Source organism: Pristiophorus japonicus, unplaced genomic scaffold, assembly GCF_044704955.1.
Source record: "Pristiophorus japonicus isolate sPriJap1 unplaced genomic scaffold, sPriJap1.hap1 HAP1_SCAFFOLD_29, whole genome shotgun sequence".
Classification (NCBI taxonomy): domain Eukaryota; kingdom Metazoa; phylum Chordata; class Chondrichthyes; family Pristiophoridae; genus Pristiophorus; species Pristiophorus japonicus.
The window spans coordinates 6882028-6898268 of record NW_027252668.1 but is presented as its reverse complement, the minus strand read 5'-3'; the positions used below and the strand labels follow the sequence as shown (position 1 = coordinate 6898268).

General features: G+C 46.7%; 2 protein-coding genes across 2 annotated transcripts in view; both read left to right on the top strand.

Moving 5' to 3' along the window:
• LOC139248262 (zinc finger protein 551-like) overlaps window positions 1–16241 on the top strand; it is a 362606-nt gene that overhangs the window by 222860 nt on the left and 123505 nt on the right. The gene's annotated exons all lie outside the window — the stretch shown is intronic.
• LOC139248171 (histone H2A type 2-A-like) lies at window positions 9934–10320 on the top strand. The gene has a single exon (XM_070871913.1). It carries the CDS (start codon window positions 9934–9936, stop codon window positions 10318–10320), a length of 387 nt encoding a protein of 128 aa, XP_070728014.1.

Here is a 16241-nt window from a genome sequence, read left to right as displayed (position 1 = left end):
TGGTGACCGTTGCTCACCAGCCACCACAGGGACATGACAGAGCTAGGTCTTGGTCCAGTGGCAAGATGACTGGAGACCAGCTCTGCTGCAAAGACATATTGCGCACACATATTGCAGTGTGAGCTGGACCATGCTGCCCCTGGGCCCTCGCCTCTTCTGGGGTGATCCTCCCATACCAGAGACTGTCTTGCACACAGATAGATACATACTCGCATACCAGAAACTGACAGGCACAGTGATAGATACTTACTCCCATATCAGTGAATGGAAGACACAAAGATAGATACGTACTCCCATAGCAGAGATTGACAGGCATAGAGATAGATACATACTGCCATACGCGACACTGACTGGCAAACAGAAAGATACATACGCCCAGACCAGAGAATGAAAGACACAGATAGATACATTCCCCCATACCAGAGACTGACATGTACAGAGATAGATACATACCCCCATACCAGACACTGACAGAGATAGATACATACTCCCTTAGCGGAGACTGATGAGCACACAGATAGATACTTAATCCCATACCAGACACTGGCAGGGACAGACAGAGAGAGATACATACTGACAGGCGCAGAGATAGATGCATACTCCCAGACCAGAGACTGACTTGCACACAGATAGATACATAATCCCATACCAGAGATTGTAGGCGCAGAGATAGATATATATGCTCATTCCAGACACTGACTGGCACAGAGATAGATACATACTCCCATACCAGAAAATGACAGGCACACAGATAAATACATATTCCCATACCAGAGAATAGCAGGCACAGAGATAGATACATACACCCATACCGGACACTGACAGCACACAGATAGATACATAGATAAAGATGAAATAGCAGCACATTTGGAAAGCAGTGACAGAATCGGTCCAAGTCAGCATGGATTTATGAAAGGGAATTCATGCTTGACAAATCGTCTGTAATTTTTTGAGGATGTAACGAGTAGAGTGGACATGGGAGAACCAGTGGATGTGGTGTATTTGCACTTTCAAAAGGCTTTTGACAAGGTCCCACACAAGAGATTGGTGTGCAAAATTAAAGCACATGGTATTGGGGGTAATGTACTGACATGGATAGAGAACTGGTTGGCAGAGAGTCGGGATAAACGGGTCCTTTTCAGATGACGGGCAGTGACTAGTGGGGTGCCGGAGGGCTCAGTGCTGGGACCCCAGCTATTAACATTAATGATTGAGATGAAGGAATTGAGTGTAATATTTCCAAGTTTGCAGATGACACTAAACTGGGTGGCGCTGTGAGGAGGACGCTAAGAGGCTGCAGGGTGACTTGGACAGGTTAGGTGAGTGGGCAAATGCATGACGGATGCAGTGCAATGTGGATAAATGTGACATAATCCACTTTGGGGGCAAAAACATGAAGGCAGAATATTATCTGAATGGCGGCAGATTAGGAAAAGGAGAGGTGCAATGAGAGCTGGGTGTCATGGCACATCAGCCATTGAAAGTTGGCATGCAGGTACAGCAGGTGGTGAAGAAGTCAAATGGTATGTTGGCCTTCGTAGCTAGGGGTTTTGAGTATAGGAACAGGGAGGTCTTACTGCAGTTGTACAGGGCCTTGGTGAGGCCTCACCTGGAATATTGTGTGCAGTTTTGGTGGTCTAATCTGAAGAAGGACGTTCTTGCTATTGAGGGAGTGGAGCGAAGGTTCACCAGACTGATTCCCAGGATGGCTGGACTGATATGAGGAGCCATGACCTTGTTGAATGACGGAGCAGGCTTCAGGGGCTAGATGGCCTACTCCTGTTCCTAATTCTTATGTTCTTATGAGAGAGTGGATCGACTAGGCCCGTATTCACTGGAGTTTCGAAGGATGAGAAGGGATCTCATGGAAACATATAAAATTCTGACGGGACTGGACTGGACAGGTTAGATGCAGAAGGAATGTTTCCGATGTTGGGGATGTCTCGTACCAGAAACTGACGGGCACAGAGATAGATGCATACTCCCATACCAGACACTGACAGGCACAGAGATAGATACATACTCCCATACCAGACACTGACAGGCATAGATAGATACATACTCCCAGACCAGAGACTGGGGAAGTCCAGAACCAGAGGACATAGTCTTAGGATAAGGTGTAGGCCATTTAGGACTGAGATGAGGAGAAACTTCTTCACTCAGAGAGTTGTTAACCTGTGGAATTCCCTGCCGCAGAGAGTTGTTGATGCCAGTTCATTGGATATATTCAAGAGAGAGTTAGATATGGCTCTTATGGCTAAAGGAATCAAGGGGTATGGAGAGAAAGCAGGAAAGGGGTACTGAGGTGAAGGATCAGCCATGATCTTATTAAATGGTGGTGTAGGCTCGACGGGCCGAAAGGCCTACTCCTGCACCTATTTTCTATGTTTCTATAGTCCCATACCAGAGACCGCCAGGCACAGAGATAGATACATACTCCCATCATCATCATAGGCAGTCCCTCAAGTCGAGGATGACTTGCTTCCACACCATAAAGTTCATAGGTGTTTGAATGAAGGACCTAATATTCTAGGTCCTGAACTAAATCTTGAAGGGTGGAAGATGCCTGCGCGTGGATTTTTTTATCGTGTGGTGGCCGTTACACACCAGCCACCACATGGACTTGACAGAGCTAGATCTTGGTCTAGTGGCAAGGATTAACCAAGGCGACTGGAAACCGCCTCTGCTGCAAGGACATCGTGCGCACACATATCGCAGTGTGGGCTGGCCCGTGCTGCCTCTGGGCCCTCGCCTCTTCTGGGGCGATACTCCCAAACCAGAGACTGACAGCACACCGATAGATACATACTCCCATACCAGACACTGACAAGCTTAGAGATAGATACATACTCCGACATTTGACACTGACAGGCACAGAGACAGATACGTACTCCCGTACCAGATCCTGTAGGCACAGAGACAGATACGTACTCCCATACCAGAGATTGCAGGCACAGAGACAGATACGTACTCCCATACCAGAGACTGACAGCGCAGAGATAGTTACGCACTCCCATATCAGAGACTGACAGATACAGTGATAGACGCATACTCCCATACCTGAGACGGACGGGCACAGAGTTAGATACAAACTCCCATACCCGACACTGTCAGGCACACAGATTGCTACATACTCCCATACCAGCAACTGACAGGCACAGAGAAAGTTACTTGCAGTCGGATTCAGGTGAATTTATAATGAGGAACAAAGAAATGGCAGATCAATTGAACAAATACTTCGGTTCTGTCTTCACAAAGGAAGACACAAATAACCTTCCGAATGTACTAGGGGATAGTGGGGCTAGTGAGAAGGAGGAACTGAAGGATATCCTTATTGGGCGGGAAATTGTGTTAGGGAAATTGATGGGATTAAAGGCCAATAAATCTCCGGGGCCTGATCGTCTGCATCCCAGAGTCTTTAAGGAAGTGGCCCTAGAAATAGTGGATGCATGGTGATCATTTTCCAACATTCTATTGACTCTGGATCAGTTCCTATAGACTGGAGGGTAGCTAATGTAACACCACTTTTTAAAAAAGGAGGGAAAGAGAAAACAGGGAATTATAGACTGGTTATCCTGACGTCGGTGGTGGGGAAAATGTTGGAATCAATCATTAAGGATGAAATAGCAGCGCATTTGGAAAACAGTGACAGGATCGGGCCAAGTCGGCATGGATTTATGAAAGGGGAATCATGCTTGACGAATCTTCAAGACTTTTTTGAGGATGTAACGAGTAGAGTGGACAAGGGAAAACCAGTGGATGTGGTGTATTTGGACTTTCAAAAGGCTTTTGACAAGGTGCCGCACAAGAGATTGGTGTGCAAAATCAAAGCACATGGTATTGAGGGTAATGTATTGACGTGGATAGAGAACTGGTTGGTAGATAGGAAGCAGAGAGTCGGGATAAACGGGTCCTTTTCAGAATGGCAGGCAGTGACTAATGGCCTGCCGTAGGGCTTAGTGCTGGGACCCCAGCTCTTTACAATATACATTAACGATTTAGATGAAGGAATTGAGTGTAATATCTCCAAGTTTGCAGATGACACTAAGCTGGGTGGTGGTGTGAGCTGTGGCTTGGACAGATTAGGTGAGTGGGCAAATGCATGGCAGATGCAGTATAATGTGGATAAATGTGAGGTTATCCATTTTGGGGGCAAAAGCACGAAGGCAGAATATTATCTGAATGGCGGCACACCAGGGGAAAGGGGAGGTGCAACTAGACCTGGGTGTCATGGTTCATCAGTCATTGAAAGTTGGCATGCAGTTACAGAAGTCGGTGAAGAAGGCAAATGATATGTTGGCCTTCATGCTAGGGGATTTGCGTATAGGAGCAGGGAGGTCTTACTGCAGTTGTACAGGGCCTTGGTGAGGCCTCACTTGGAATATTGTGTTTAGTTTTGGTCTCCTAATCTGAGGAAGGACATTCTTGTTATTGAGGGAGTGCAGCGAAGGTTCACCAGACTGATTCCAGGGATGGCTGGACTGACCTATGAGGAGGGACTGCATTAACTGGTCCTTTATTCACTGCAGTTTCGAAGGATGAGAGGGGATCGCATAGAAACGTATAAGATTCTGACGAGACTGGACAGGTTAGGTGCGGGAAGAATGTTCTCGATGTTGGGGAAGTCCAGAACCAGGGGACACAGTCTTAGGATAAGGGGTAGGCCATTGAGGACTGAGATGAGGAGAAACTTCTTCACTCAGAGTTGTTAACCTGTGGAATTCCCTGCCGCAGAGAGTTGTTGATGCCAGTTCATTGAATATATTCAAGAGGGAGTTAGATATGGCCCTTACGGCTAAAGAGATCAAGGGGTATGGAGAGAAAGCAGGAAAGGGGAACTGAGGGAATGATCAGCCATGATCTTATTGAATGGCAGTGCAGGCTCTTAGTGCCAAATGGCCTACTCCTTCACCTATTTTCTATGTTTTTATGTACATATTGACAGGCACACAGATAGATACATACTCCCATGCCAGAAAGTGACACCACAGATAAATACATACTCCCATACCAGAGACGGACAGGCACACAGATAGATACATATTCTCATACCAGAGACTGACTGCGCAGAGATAGATATGTAGTCCCACACCAGAGATTGACAGGCACACAGTTGGAAACATCCTTACCAGACAACCTGGCACAGATAGATACATATTCCCATACCAGAGACTGACAGGGACAGAGTTAGACATATACTTCCATACCAGGCACTGACGGGCGCAGAGTTGGATACATACTCCCATACCAGAGATAGATACATACTCCCATATCAGACACTGATAGATTCAAAATAAAAACAACTCTCGCATACCAGAAACTGCCTGGTAGAATAAAACCAGTGAATGACAGTGTAAATTACTAACTCCCTTACTTGAAATCAATAGATGCCGAATAAAACCCACACTCCTACCAAAAACTGACAGGTACAGAGTAAATCCCACAATCTCATAACAGATACTGACAGATACAGAGTAACTACCAACCTCACTTACCAGTAATTGACATGCACAGGGTACTAACTTCTCTTCCATACCAGACACTGACCGGCACACCGATAGATACATACTCCCATACCGGAGACTGACAGCACAGAGACAGATACATACTCCCATACCAGGGACTGACAGATTCAAAGGAAAACCATCTCGGAATTAGGTCAAAAGTGGCAGTTATAGCATAAGACCCACAATAATAAATCAGCAGCTGATAAGTACAGAATAAAATCCAGACGCCCATAACAGACACTGCTAGATATGACTAAAGCCCACACGCACATACCGGAGACAGATAGATACAGAGCGACACTCTCGCTCACGTACCAGAGACTGAGAGAAACAGACGAAAACCCACAATCGCAAAGCTGAAAATGGTAGATACAAAGTAGCCCCCTCAATTCCGTATCAATAATTGACGGTTAGAAAGGAAAATGAATACCGGTATATCATAAAGAAATTGCTGTAAATCTCGGCGGGTCAGGCAGCATCAGTGGAGCGAGGAACGGAGTTACTGTTTCAGGTGGATGCGCCTTTATTATTTCACTCACACACACACACACACACACTCACTCACTCACTCACTCACTCACTCACTCACTCACTCACTCACTCACTCACGCACTCACTCATCCAATGGCCGTGAATTGAACCCAGATCAACTAGCTTGGAAGGCAGCTGTGCTCACCACTCTACCACCATCAATCGGGAAAGCAATGCTTTCTGTTTTTACACGTGCCTGTCAATCCCACATTGACACACTGTACCAGACAGTGACAGATACAGTATCTATCCGACACTGACCAGTGAATCCCACGTTAGCATACAGAACCTGAGTGACAGAGGCAGTGTCTGTCCCACACTCGATGATTAACCCCAGCAAGTACACGGCTCTGCAAAGGCACGTTTGGTTGAAATGGATTGCCCAGTAATGTCTATCCCACACTCAGTGATTAACCCCACTGTTCACACTAGAATCGGATGAGCGCCTCCACCTGCTTTTAATGGTTGTTTGGAGTTTTCAGCCGGACCAATAAAATACTTTGCAATAGTTTAAGCTGAAAATAAACATGGTTCTGAGCAATCTCTGGAATTTAAAATGGGTTCTGCTGAATGATTGTCACTTGTTGCAGTACTCACTTTCAGTAACAGTTTGGAGTGTGCAGGTTGTGTCCACACATTGAGACGGGCATTAGTCTGGCACTGCCCCGGGAGCTGGCCAAGCACACCAGCTCGAAGTAAATCTCCACAAATTACTGACAAAAAAACAGAAAACACCACGATTCACAAACAAGAAACTGACAGATGCAGGTTAAAATCACAACTCTAGTGATTCACAACCCTCTGAGTGAACAAATTTCTCCCAATCTCAGTTCTATATCATTGTACCAACGCTACCTTACTCCAACCCATTTGGATTAAGGGCTAACATACCATTTATCTTCCTAATTGTTTGCTGTAACTGCACGTTAACTTTCTGTGATTCTTGTACAAGGACACTCAGATTCCACTCAATAACATTTACTCGTCTTTCTCTTTGTAAAAAAGATTAGTTACATTCATATAAAATAAAATCCACACACACACCTCAGAGTCTGAACAATACACAATAAAACCCACACTCACATAACAGAAACTTACAGGTAGAGAGTAAAACATGCATTTGCATAACAGAAACTGACAGGTACAGAATAAAACCCACACACACAGCCCGGGGGCAGTGAGATACTGTGAAAATCACACTCACATACTCGAAGCTGACGGGTGTATAATGAAACCCAAATTCGCCGAGCAGAAACTGAAGAAAAAACAACACTCACATACCAGAGACTGACAACTGTAAGAAATAGGAGAAGGCCATAAGGCCCCTTGAGCCTGCTCCACAATTCAATAGGATCATGGCTGAACAGCCAAAAATCCATGTGGTGCTCCAGACAAAGAAATCCAATGCTGGCCCCAGCAAGAGCAAGTAAAGTGGACAAAATTTAATCTAATACCACGTTGGTTCTTTTCAGAGCCACGCACTCTATCTGTGAAAGGGCTGGTTACTGTTGAATAAACTGATCTGTTGATCACAATCTTATCAGCTGTGCTTCAGTTGGTAGCACCCTCGCTTCTGAGTCAGAAGGTTGTGGGTTCAAGTCCCACTCCAGGGACTTGAGCACAAAAATCTAGGCTGACATGCCAGTGCAGTGATGTGGGAGTGCTGCACTGTCGGAGGTGCCATCTGTAGGAAGAGCCGTTAAACTGAGGCCCGTCACTCTCTCAGGTGGTTGTAATAGATACCACGGCCACTATTTTGAAGAAGAGCAGGTCAGTTATCTCCGGTGTCCTGGCCAATACTTATCCTTCGATCAATACAACACAACAGATTATCTGGTCATTATCACATTGCTGTTTATGGGAGCTTGCTGTGCGTGAAATTTCTGCCGCCGTTCCTACATTACTACAGTGTCTACACTTCAAAAAGCACTTCATTGGCTGCGAAGCATGTTTAGAAGTCCGATGGTCGTGAAAGGCGCTATATAAATCCAGGTCACTATTTCTCTACATTGATATTAAATCCCGATAGTTGATAAACTGGTAGTTTCCTGACCAGAAGTCACCCTCAGTCAATGTCGGTTATAAACCGGTCAATGTCTGTTGAACATGTAAAAATCTAAATCGATGAACAGAGCAGCGAGTTTGCTGTTCAGATTATTGAATATATACTAAAAGATTTATGAACCTTACTCATAAGATTTTTGCCTGCTAACAGAACAGAAACACATAAAGAACAGAGTATAAATCAGGAGGTGTTGCAACTGAAGACCTCATTCAAGAATTTGAGATTGTGGCGAGCAACAAATCTGATTGGTCTCTTTAAACATCCAATCAGAGAGATACAGAACACTGGATATTGACAAGCCAATCACAACCATTGCCTTCGCCCATCCCTCATTAGCATAGGGCTGTGGGCGGAGTGTGGGGCTGCCGATATAATGCGGGCTCCGAGCAGAGTTTCCCCAAATCTGCGCCTGACTGAACGAGACGATGGCTGACGAAAAGAAAACAGGTCCCGCCAAGAAAGGCGCCAAGAAAGTAATCAAGAAAACCCCAGCGAAGAGCGGCAAGAGGCGCAGAAGGTCGAGGAAGGAGAGTTACGCCATTTACATCTACAAAGTGATGAAGCAGGTTCACCCCGACACCGGCATCTCCTCCAAGGCCATGGGCATCATGAACTCGTTTGTGAGCGATATTTTCGAGCGCATCGCGGGTGAGGCTTCCCGCCTGGCCCATTACAACAAGCGCCGCACCATCAGTTCGCGGGAGATCCAGACCGCCGTGCGCCTGCTGCTGCCCGGGGAGCTGGCCAAGCACGCCGTGTCGGAAGGGACAAAGGCGGTGACCAAGTACACCAGCTCCAAGTGAGACTGCACGCTTCCCTGAGAGATCAAACCCCAAACACAACGGCTCTTTTAAGAGCCACCCACAACCTCTCTGAAAGAGCTGCACAAACGCATCTCCCTTTACACTCTGTTTACTGTAATTATTTCCTGAACAAGTATATTTGAGAACTTTTACACTTCCAGTTGTAGATTTAGTTTTGAATTCTCATATATCAGTTTCACGGTCCGGTTCCACCTTAGCGTCGCTGGAATTTTCCGCCAACTACAAACACGGTCCCTGGTCGCTGTTTCTTTTGCTCTCAGACCCGTTCATTTTCACCGCCTGCCAAATTAAGAGCTTGTTTAGGGGCTGAGACTCAGATTTCAGTCACACATTCTCTCTCGCAAACCCTTTTCAAGTTTATTTTTCCATTCCTGTTGCGGGTCAGTCCGTTTATTAAGCTGACACTCCCCCGCAGTGTAACAACCCAGAATGGGAGTTCTTCCAGAGACCAGAACCGGGGCAGTTTGAATACTCTGTCCCTCTTCTCTTTTCACAGAAGGACTCCCAGTTCTAGGCTCACTCCCTCCTTTGCAGGGGATCGATCGATAATCTGTGAAACACAACTTTTACAAAGATTGAGTTGGAATGTGTCCCGTTACAGAATCGGTGGGGATTGATTCCCGCCCGTTAGACAGTTTGAAATAGTAATCCTGATTGTAACAGCCTGGAACTTGCAAGGGAAATATGGAATAAGACAAAATTAATTAAAACATGTTGGGAAATCTTTGACTAATGGTGAATTTATATTAACATAATCCGCTATTTTAAAATTTCTTGGCGGGGTTTTTGAATTAAAAATCGATATTCTGACTGTTGGAGACAGTCATTTTCGCCCTACTTTCATTGGTGGGCTAAACAGACTGTGATCGGTCACCTGGTAAGACCAATGAAATTCACCACCGAGGGACCAATCACAAGTTCGCTCCCTGCATTCCTCCAGAAGGTACAAGAAAGGCAGATGTGGGAGGAGTTTCTCATTCTTTCTCTGAACGTGTGGATTGTGGAAATGTCTGGGAGAGGAAAAAGCGGCGGTAAAGTTCGGGCCAAGGCCAAGTCTCGCTCCTCGCGGGCCGGACTGCAGTTCCCTGTGGGCCGCGTTCACAGGCATCTGCGAAAGGGGAACTACGCTGAGCGTGTGGGTGCCGGAGCCCCGGTCGACATGGCTGCTGTGCTCGAGTATCTGACCGCTGAAATCCTGGAGCTGGCCGGCAACGCGGCCCGCGACAACAAGAAGACCCGCATCATCCCCAGACACCTGCAGCTGGCCATCCGCAACGACGAGGAGCTCAACAAGCTGCTGGGAAAGGTGACCATCGCTCAGGGCGGGGTGCTGCCTAATATCCAGGCTGTGCTGCTGCCCAAGAAAACCGCCAGTGCGCCCAAGGGCAAGTAAAGCGGGCAGGATTTAATCTAATAACCCAAAGGCTCCTTTCAGAGCCACCCACAGTATCTGTGAAAGGGCTGCTTTCTGTTCTGTGGAACATAATTGTCCAAGATTTAATTTAACATACTATACTGTCATTAAGGTGGGAGTTTGCTGATCAGAAATGAGCCTCAGACATTCTCAGTTATAAGCATAACCATCTAGAAGTCCAGATCATCAAACAGTGCCGCATGTTTGTTGTTAGCCGATATTCTGATCAGCGATTTAATATAGAGGGGGTCTATCTTCCGTGAAATGCAAAACAGACGGAAGCTGAACGTGAGACCGTTGGTCATTGAACATGTTGGGAGAGCCGAATATGAACCGGATGTTAAGAGCTAAGTGCAAAGGAAATGAGCGGTTGATGGGCCCACCGTCTCCTATTCGGGCAATAATTCCAAAGGGAGAAGTATATACATCCTGAACACATTGACCCATGCAGACCTTTAACCTTTTAATTTTCTGGAGGGAACCAGAATTCCAGCTTTGGTTAATTCAAAATATCCCAAATAGTATCCCACCTGTGCCCGCATTAAGAGCTGGGTTAAAGGTGAGATACAGATTGCAGGCAGCTCGTCCCCTCTCTGGAATTTATCCATCCCATACTCCACACCCAGAGATGGCTATCAGAGAGAGCGACAGAGAGACAGACACAGTATCAGTCTTAAACTCCCGAACTGTGTCTCCATATTATCGCACATCCATGCACAGCACCAGCGGAAAAGACACAGAGACAGACACAGTATCAGTTTTACACTTTGTATCAGTGTCTCCATAATACGCTCAGTAACAATGTCACACCTTCACGTATTGCACCAGAGAGAAACAGAGACATTATCAGTCTTGCACTTCCAACAGTGTTTCAACATCACGCTAAATAACAGTATCCCGCCTTCACAAACAGTAAGAGAGAGCGGATAGAAATTGAGAGGCAGAGAGAGGGGAGAGGGCTGAGCGAGAGACAGGAGAGTGCGAGGTAGGGCGGTGAGACACAGAAAGAGATGCACAGTTTCAGTTCCAGACTGACCGGTGAAGTCCCGTTTTATTCTGAAAGATCCCATTGGAGAGACAGAAGATGCAGTCTCCTCTCTCACTGATATTGTACCAGAGACAGACACATTATTAATCCCACACTGCGGGCCAGTGTCAGAGAGTGAGAGAAACAATGTCCACTCGCTTGCCTGTTGCACTCTCTGCAATCTTGCAGCTCAGCGCCATAAGAACATGACAAATCGGAACAGGAGTAGGCCATTTGGCTCCTCGAGCCTGCTCTGCCATTCAATAAGATTATGGCTGATCTGATCATGGACTCAGCTCCACTTCCCTGCCCCCTCCCCATAACCATTTACTCCCTTATCGCTCAAAAATCTGTCTATCTCCGCCTTAAATATATTCAATGACACAGCCTTCACAGTTGTCTGGGGCAGATAATTCCATAGATTTACAACCCTCAGAGAAGAAATTCCTCCTCATCCCAATTTTAAATGGGTGATCCCTTATTCTAAAACTATGTAACCTCGTTTTAGTTGCCCCTATGTGGAAATATCCTCTCTGCATCCACCTTGTCAAGCCCCCTCATTATCTTAAGATTCAATAAGATCATCTCTCATTCTTCTGATCACCAATGTGTACAGACTCAACCTACTCAAACCTTTCCTCATAAATCAACCCCCTCATCTCCGGAATCAACCGAGTGAACCTTCTCTGAACAGCCTCCAATGTAAGTATATCCTTCCTTAAATACGAAGACCAAAACGGTACACAGTACTCCAGGTGTGGCCTTACCAATACCCTGTACAGTTGTAGCAAGACTTCTCTGCTTTTATACTATATCCCCCTTGCAATAAAAGCCAACATTCCATTTGTGTTACTGATTACTTGCTGTACCTGCACACTAACTTTTTGTGTTTCATGCACAAGGACCCCCAAGGCTCTCTGTACTACTGCACGTTGCAATTTTTCTCCATTTAAATTATAATTTTATTTTCTATTATTTCTGCCAAAATGGATAACCTCTCATTTTCCCACATTATACTCCATCTGGAAGTGGACCTGAGTCTATGAGCGGATCAGCCATGATTGTATTAAATGGTGGAGCAGGCTCGAGGGGCCATATGGCCTACTCCTGCTCCTATTTCTTATGTTCTTATCTGCCAAATGTTTGCACACTCACTTAGCCTGTCGAGATCCCTTTGCATATCTACTGTGTCCTCATCACAATTTGCTTTCCCACCCATCTTTGTATCATCAGCAAACTTGGCTAAATTAAACTCGGCCCCTTCATCCAAGTCATTAATATTGATTGTAAATATTTGAGGACCCAGCACCGATCCCTGTGGCACCCAACTCATCACTGTTTGCCAACCAGAAAAAGACCCATTTATCCTGACTCTCTGTTTGCTGTTGTTCGCCAATTCTCTATCCATGCTGATATATTGCTCCCAATCCCATGAGCTTTTATCTTGTGCAGTAACCTCTTATGTGACACCATATCGAATGCCTTCTGGAAATCCAAATACACCACATCCACAGGCTGTCCCTTAGCTACCGTGCTTGTCACATCCTCAAAGACCTCCAGCAAATTTGTCAAACATGATTTCCCTTTTATAAAACCATGCTGACTCTGTTTGATTGAATCATGCTTTTCCAAATGTCCTGATACTGCTTCCTTAATAATGGACTCCAGCATTTTCACAACAACAGATGTTCGGCTAACTGGTCTATAGTTTCCTGCATTTTGATTGGAAAATTGCAAATGTTTAAAAAAGGAGGCAATCTGCTAGGACCTCCCCAGAAGCCAGGGAATTTTGGTAGATTACAAACAATGCATCCACTATCTCTACAGCCACATTTCTTAAGACCACAGGATGTAAGTCATCAGGTCCAGGGGACTTGTCCGCCTTTAGTCCCAGTATTTTACCGAGTACTGCTTCATTAGTGACAGTGATTGTAATAAGTTCCTCCCTACCTATAACCTCTTGATTGTGCACTTCGATATTACTCACAGTGAGAGTGTTTAAACTAATCTCGGACTCTTTCTGTCAGATATTAACTCCTGCACGGTCCCAGCAAACACTCCCACACCCTCGTCCCTCCGATGTTTCTGCAGGATTGCTTTGTGAAGACGGGCTCATGGAGAGAGAAACACTCTGCACGGAATGATCCCAAATTGAGCATTTCCAAGGGACAAGGCCCCCAGCTTTAATCATTCTCTGTCCTTTCCCCCCCAGGCCCAGTTCCTTTGTCAGATTCTGATAAAAGTAAATTGGGAAAGGTGCACTTTGATTTTTACAGGCTGAATTATTGCAGAGAGCTGCGCATGCGCTGCTCAGCCCCGCCCCCTGTGTCGATTCCCAGTGAGCAGAAGAGCGCATGCGCCCTCCCCTCCCCTCCCCTCCCCCAGTCCTGCCTGTGATCGCCATTCACTCAGTGAGCGGAAGAAGATGGTTTCAAACAGCCGGGAATGGAGAGCCCGCGGCCCCGGGGTAAGGCAGCGAGCAGCAGCCTCCTTACAGCAGCGCAGCGCTTTGGGAGCGTGTCCGCAGATGGGCTCAGAGACCGGCACTGAGTCCGGGGAGAGTTCAGGGGGAGTCGGGGGCTGTGTGTAAGGGGCGGAGTGAAGCAAGAACCAGTGTCAGTGCGTGGTGTGAGTGGGGGGAGGGAGAGGCCATTCTCGGGTTGTGTGTGGACAGTGTGTGTCCAGGGAGAAGGGAGACAGAATGGGCAGAATCTGCTGTTTACAATCATTGCTGCTTTCTCTCTCCTAACCAGGAGTGAACGATCCTGGTTTAGTTCCGTCGGGGGCTGTTTGTTTGTCAGAGGCAGAGTGGAGCAGGAACTAGTTCCGCAACATGGAGTGAGTGGGGGAGGGAGAGGCCATTCTCGGGCTGTGTGTGGACAGTCTCTTACTTTCTACTGGAGGATAAAATGGTCATCTGATGACTCTGGTTGTAAGCAGTTCTTACAGTAGCATCTCATGGTTCTCCGCAGGCCGTTGCACATGAACCAATGAACGTTACTTGGTAGAGTTTGCTTGATGGCTCCTGCAGAAGGATGCAATCGTTTGCACTTCAGTCCCCCGCTCCTGATCTTTGGGCCCCCTGTGAAGAGGGGAGCGGGCAGATCGGAAGGCCTCCTCGTAGGACTGCTCCTGGTCATGGCCAAGGTAGCCATTAACCGGTCCAGCCAAGGGGGGTCGAGGGGGTGTTCAGCCCGACTGCCTGCCTCTCTTCCACGGTTATGTTCGTGCCAGGGTGTCCCTGGAGATTGAACATGCGGTGTTCCCCGGTACGATCGTGGCCTTCCATGAGAGATGGGCGCCAGAGGGACTGGAGTGCATCATCACCCCCGGGAATCAAATTTTAATTTGATCCATTTAATGCCAAAGTTTAATTTGTCTGTTTTAATGCCCCTTTAATAAGGGGGCACTTGATTTATTGTTTTACTAAAATAGTTGTGTATACAGTGTGGGGTAACAGTGAAAGTAAATCACCTCGCTCTTTCAAATCATTGCTGCTTTCTTTCCCCAAATCTGTAGTGAATGTTCCTGATTCAGTCCCAATCTCACCGTGTCTGTTGTTCTTCGACAGTGAACAGTGGAAACACAGCCTGACGGTGAGGATGTGAGGAGTTTCACAAAGTGTATCTATTGGCTGAGAGTGAGTGTCCCGGGGGGGAGAGGGAGCCGGGGGCTGAGGGCGAGTGTCCCGGGGGCTGAGGGCGAGTGTCCCGGGGGCTGAGGGCGAGTGTCCCGGGGGGAGAGGGAGCCGGGGGCTGAGGGTGAGTGTCCCGGGGGGAGAGGGAGCGTGTCCCGGGGGGAGAGGGAGCCGGGGGCTGAGGGTGAGTGTCCCGGGGGGAGAGGGAGCCGGGGGCTGAGGGCGAGTGTCCTGCGGGCTGAGGGTGTGTCCTGGGATGGGGTGAAGAGGGAGCCGGGACACTTGCTCTCGTGCTAGAGACTGGCGGGTACAGAATATAACCAACACTCGCATACCAATTACTGACAGTTACAGCTTTAATCCACACTCACAAACCAGATACTGACAGGTACATCTTGAGCACCACACTTATCTACCAGAAACTGAGAGATATAGAATAAAACCCACACTCTTGCATCAGAAACTGACAGGTACTGAGTCTTAAGAGAAGTAGCGACAGGGATAGTGCAATGCATTGGTTGTTATTTACCAAAATTCCCTGGATTCTGGGGAGGTCCCAGCAGATTGGGAAACTGCAAATATAATGTCCCTATTTTAAAAAAAAAAGGAGGCAGACAAAAAGCAGGAAACTATAGACCAGTTAGCCTAACATCTGTGGTTGGGAAAATGTTGGAGTCCATTATTAAAGAAGCAATAGCAGGACATTTGGAAACGCATAATTCAGTCAGACAGAGTCAGCATGGATTTATGAAGGGGAATTCATGTTTGACAAATTTGCTGGCATTCTTTGAGGATGTAACGAACAGGGTGGTAAAGGGGAACCAGTGGATGTGGTGTATTTGGACTTCCAGAAGGCATTTGACAAGGTGCCGCATAAAAGATTACCGCACAAGATAAAAGTTCACGGGGTTGAGGATAATATATTAGCATGGATAGAGGATTGGCTAACGAGAGAGTCGGGATAAATGGTTCATTCTCGGGTTGGCAACCAGTAACTAGTGGGGTGCCACAGGGATCAGTGCTGGGGCCCCACTATTTACACTCTATATTAACGACTTGGAAGAAGAGACCGAGTAGAACATCGTCAAGTTTGCTGACGATACAAAGTTGGGAGGAAAAGATGTGTGTGATAAGTACACAAAAAACCTGCAAAAGGACATAGACAGGCTAAGTGAGTGGGCAAAAATTTGACAGATGGAGTATAATGTTGGTAAGTGTGAGGTTATGCACTTTGGC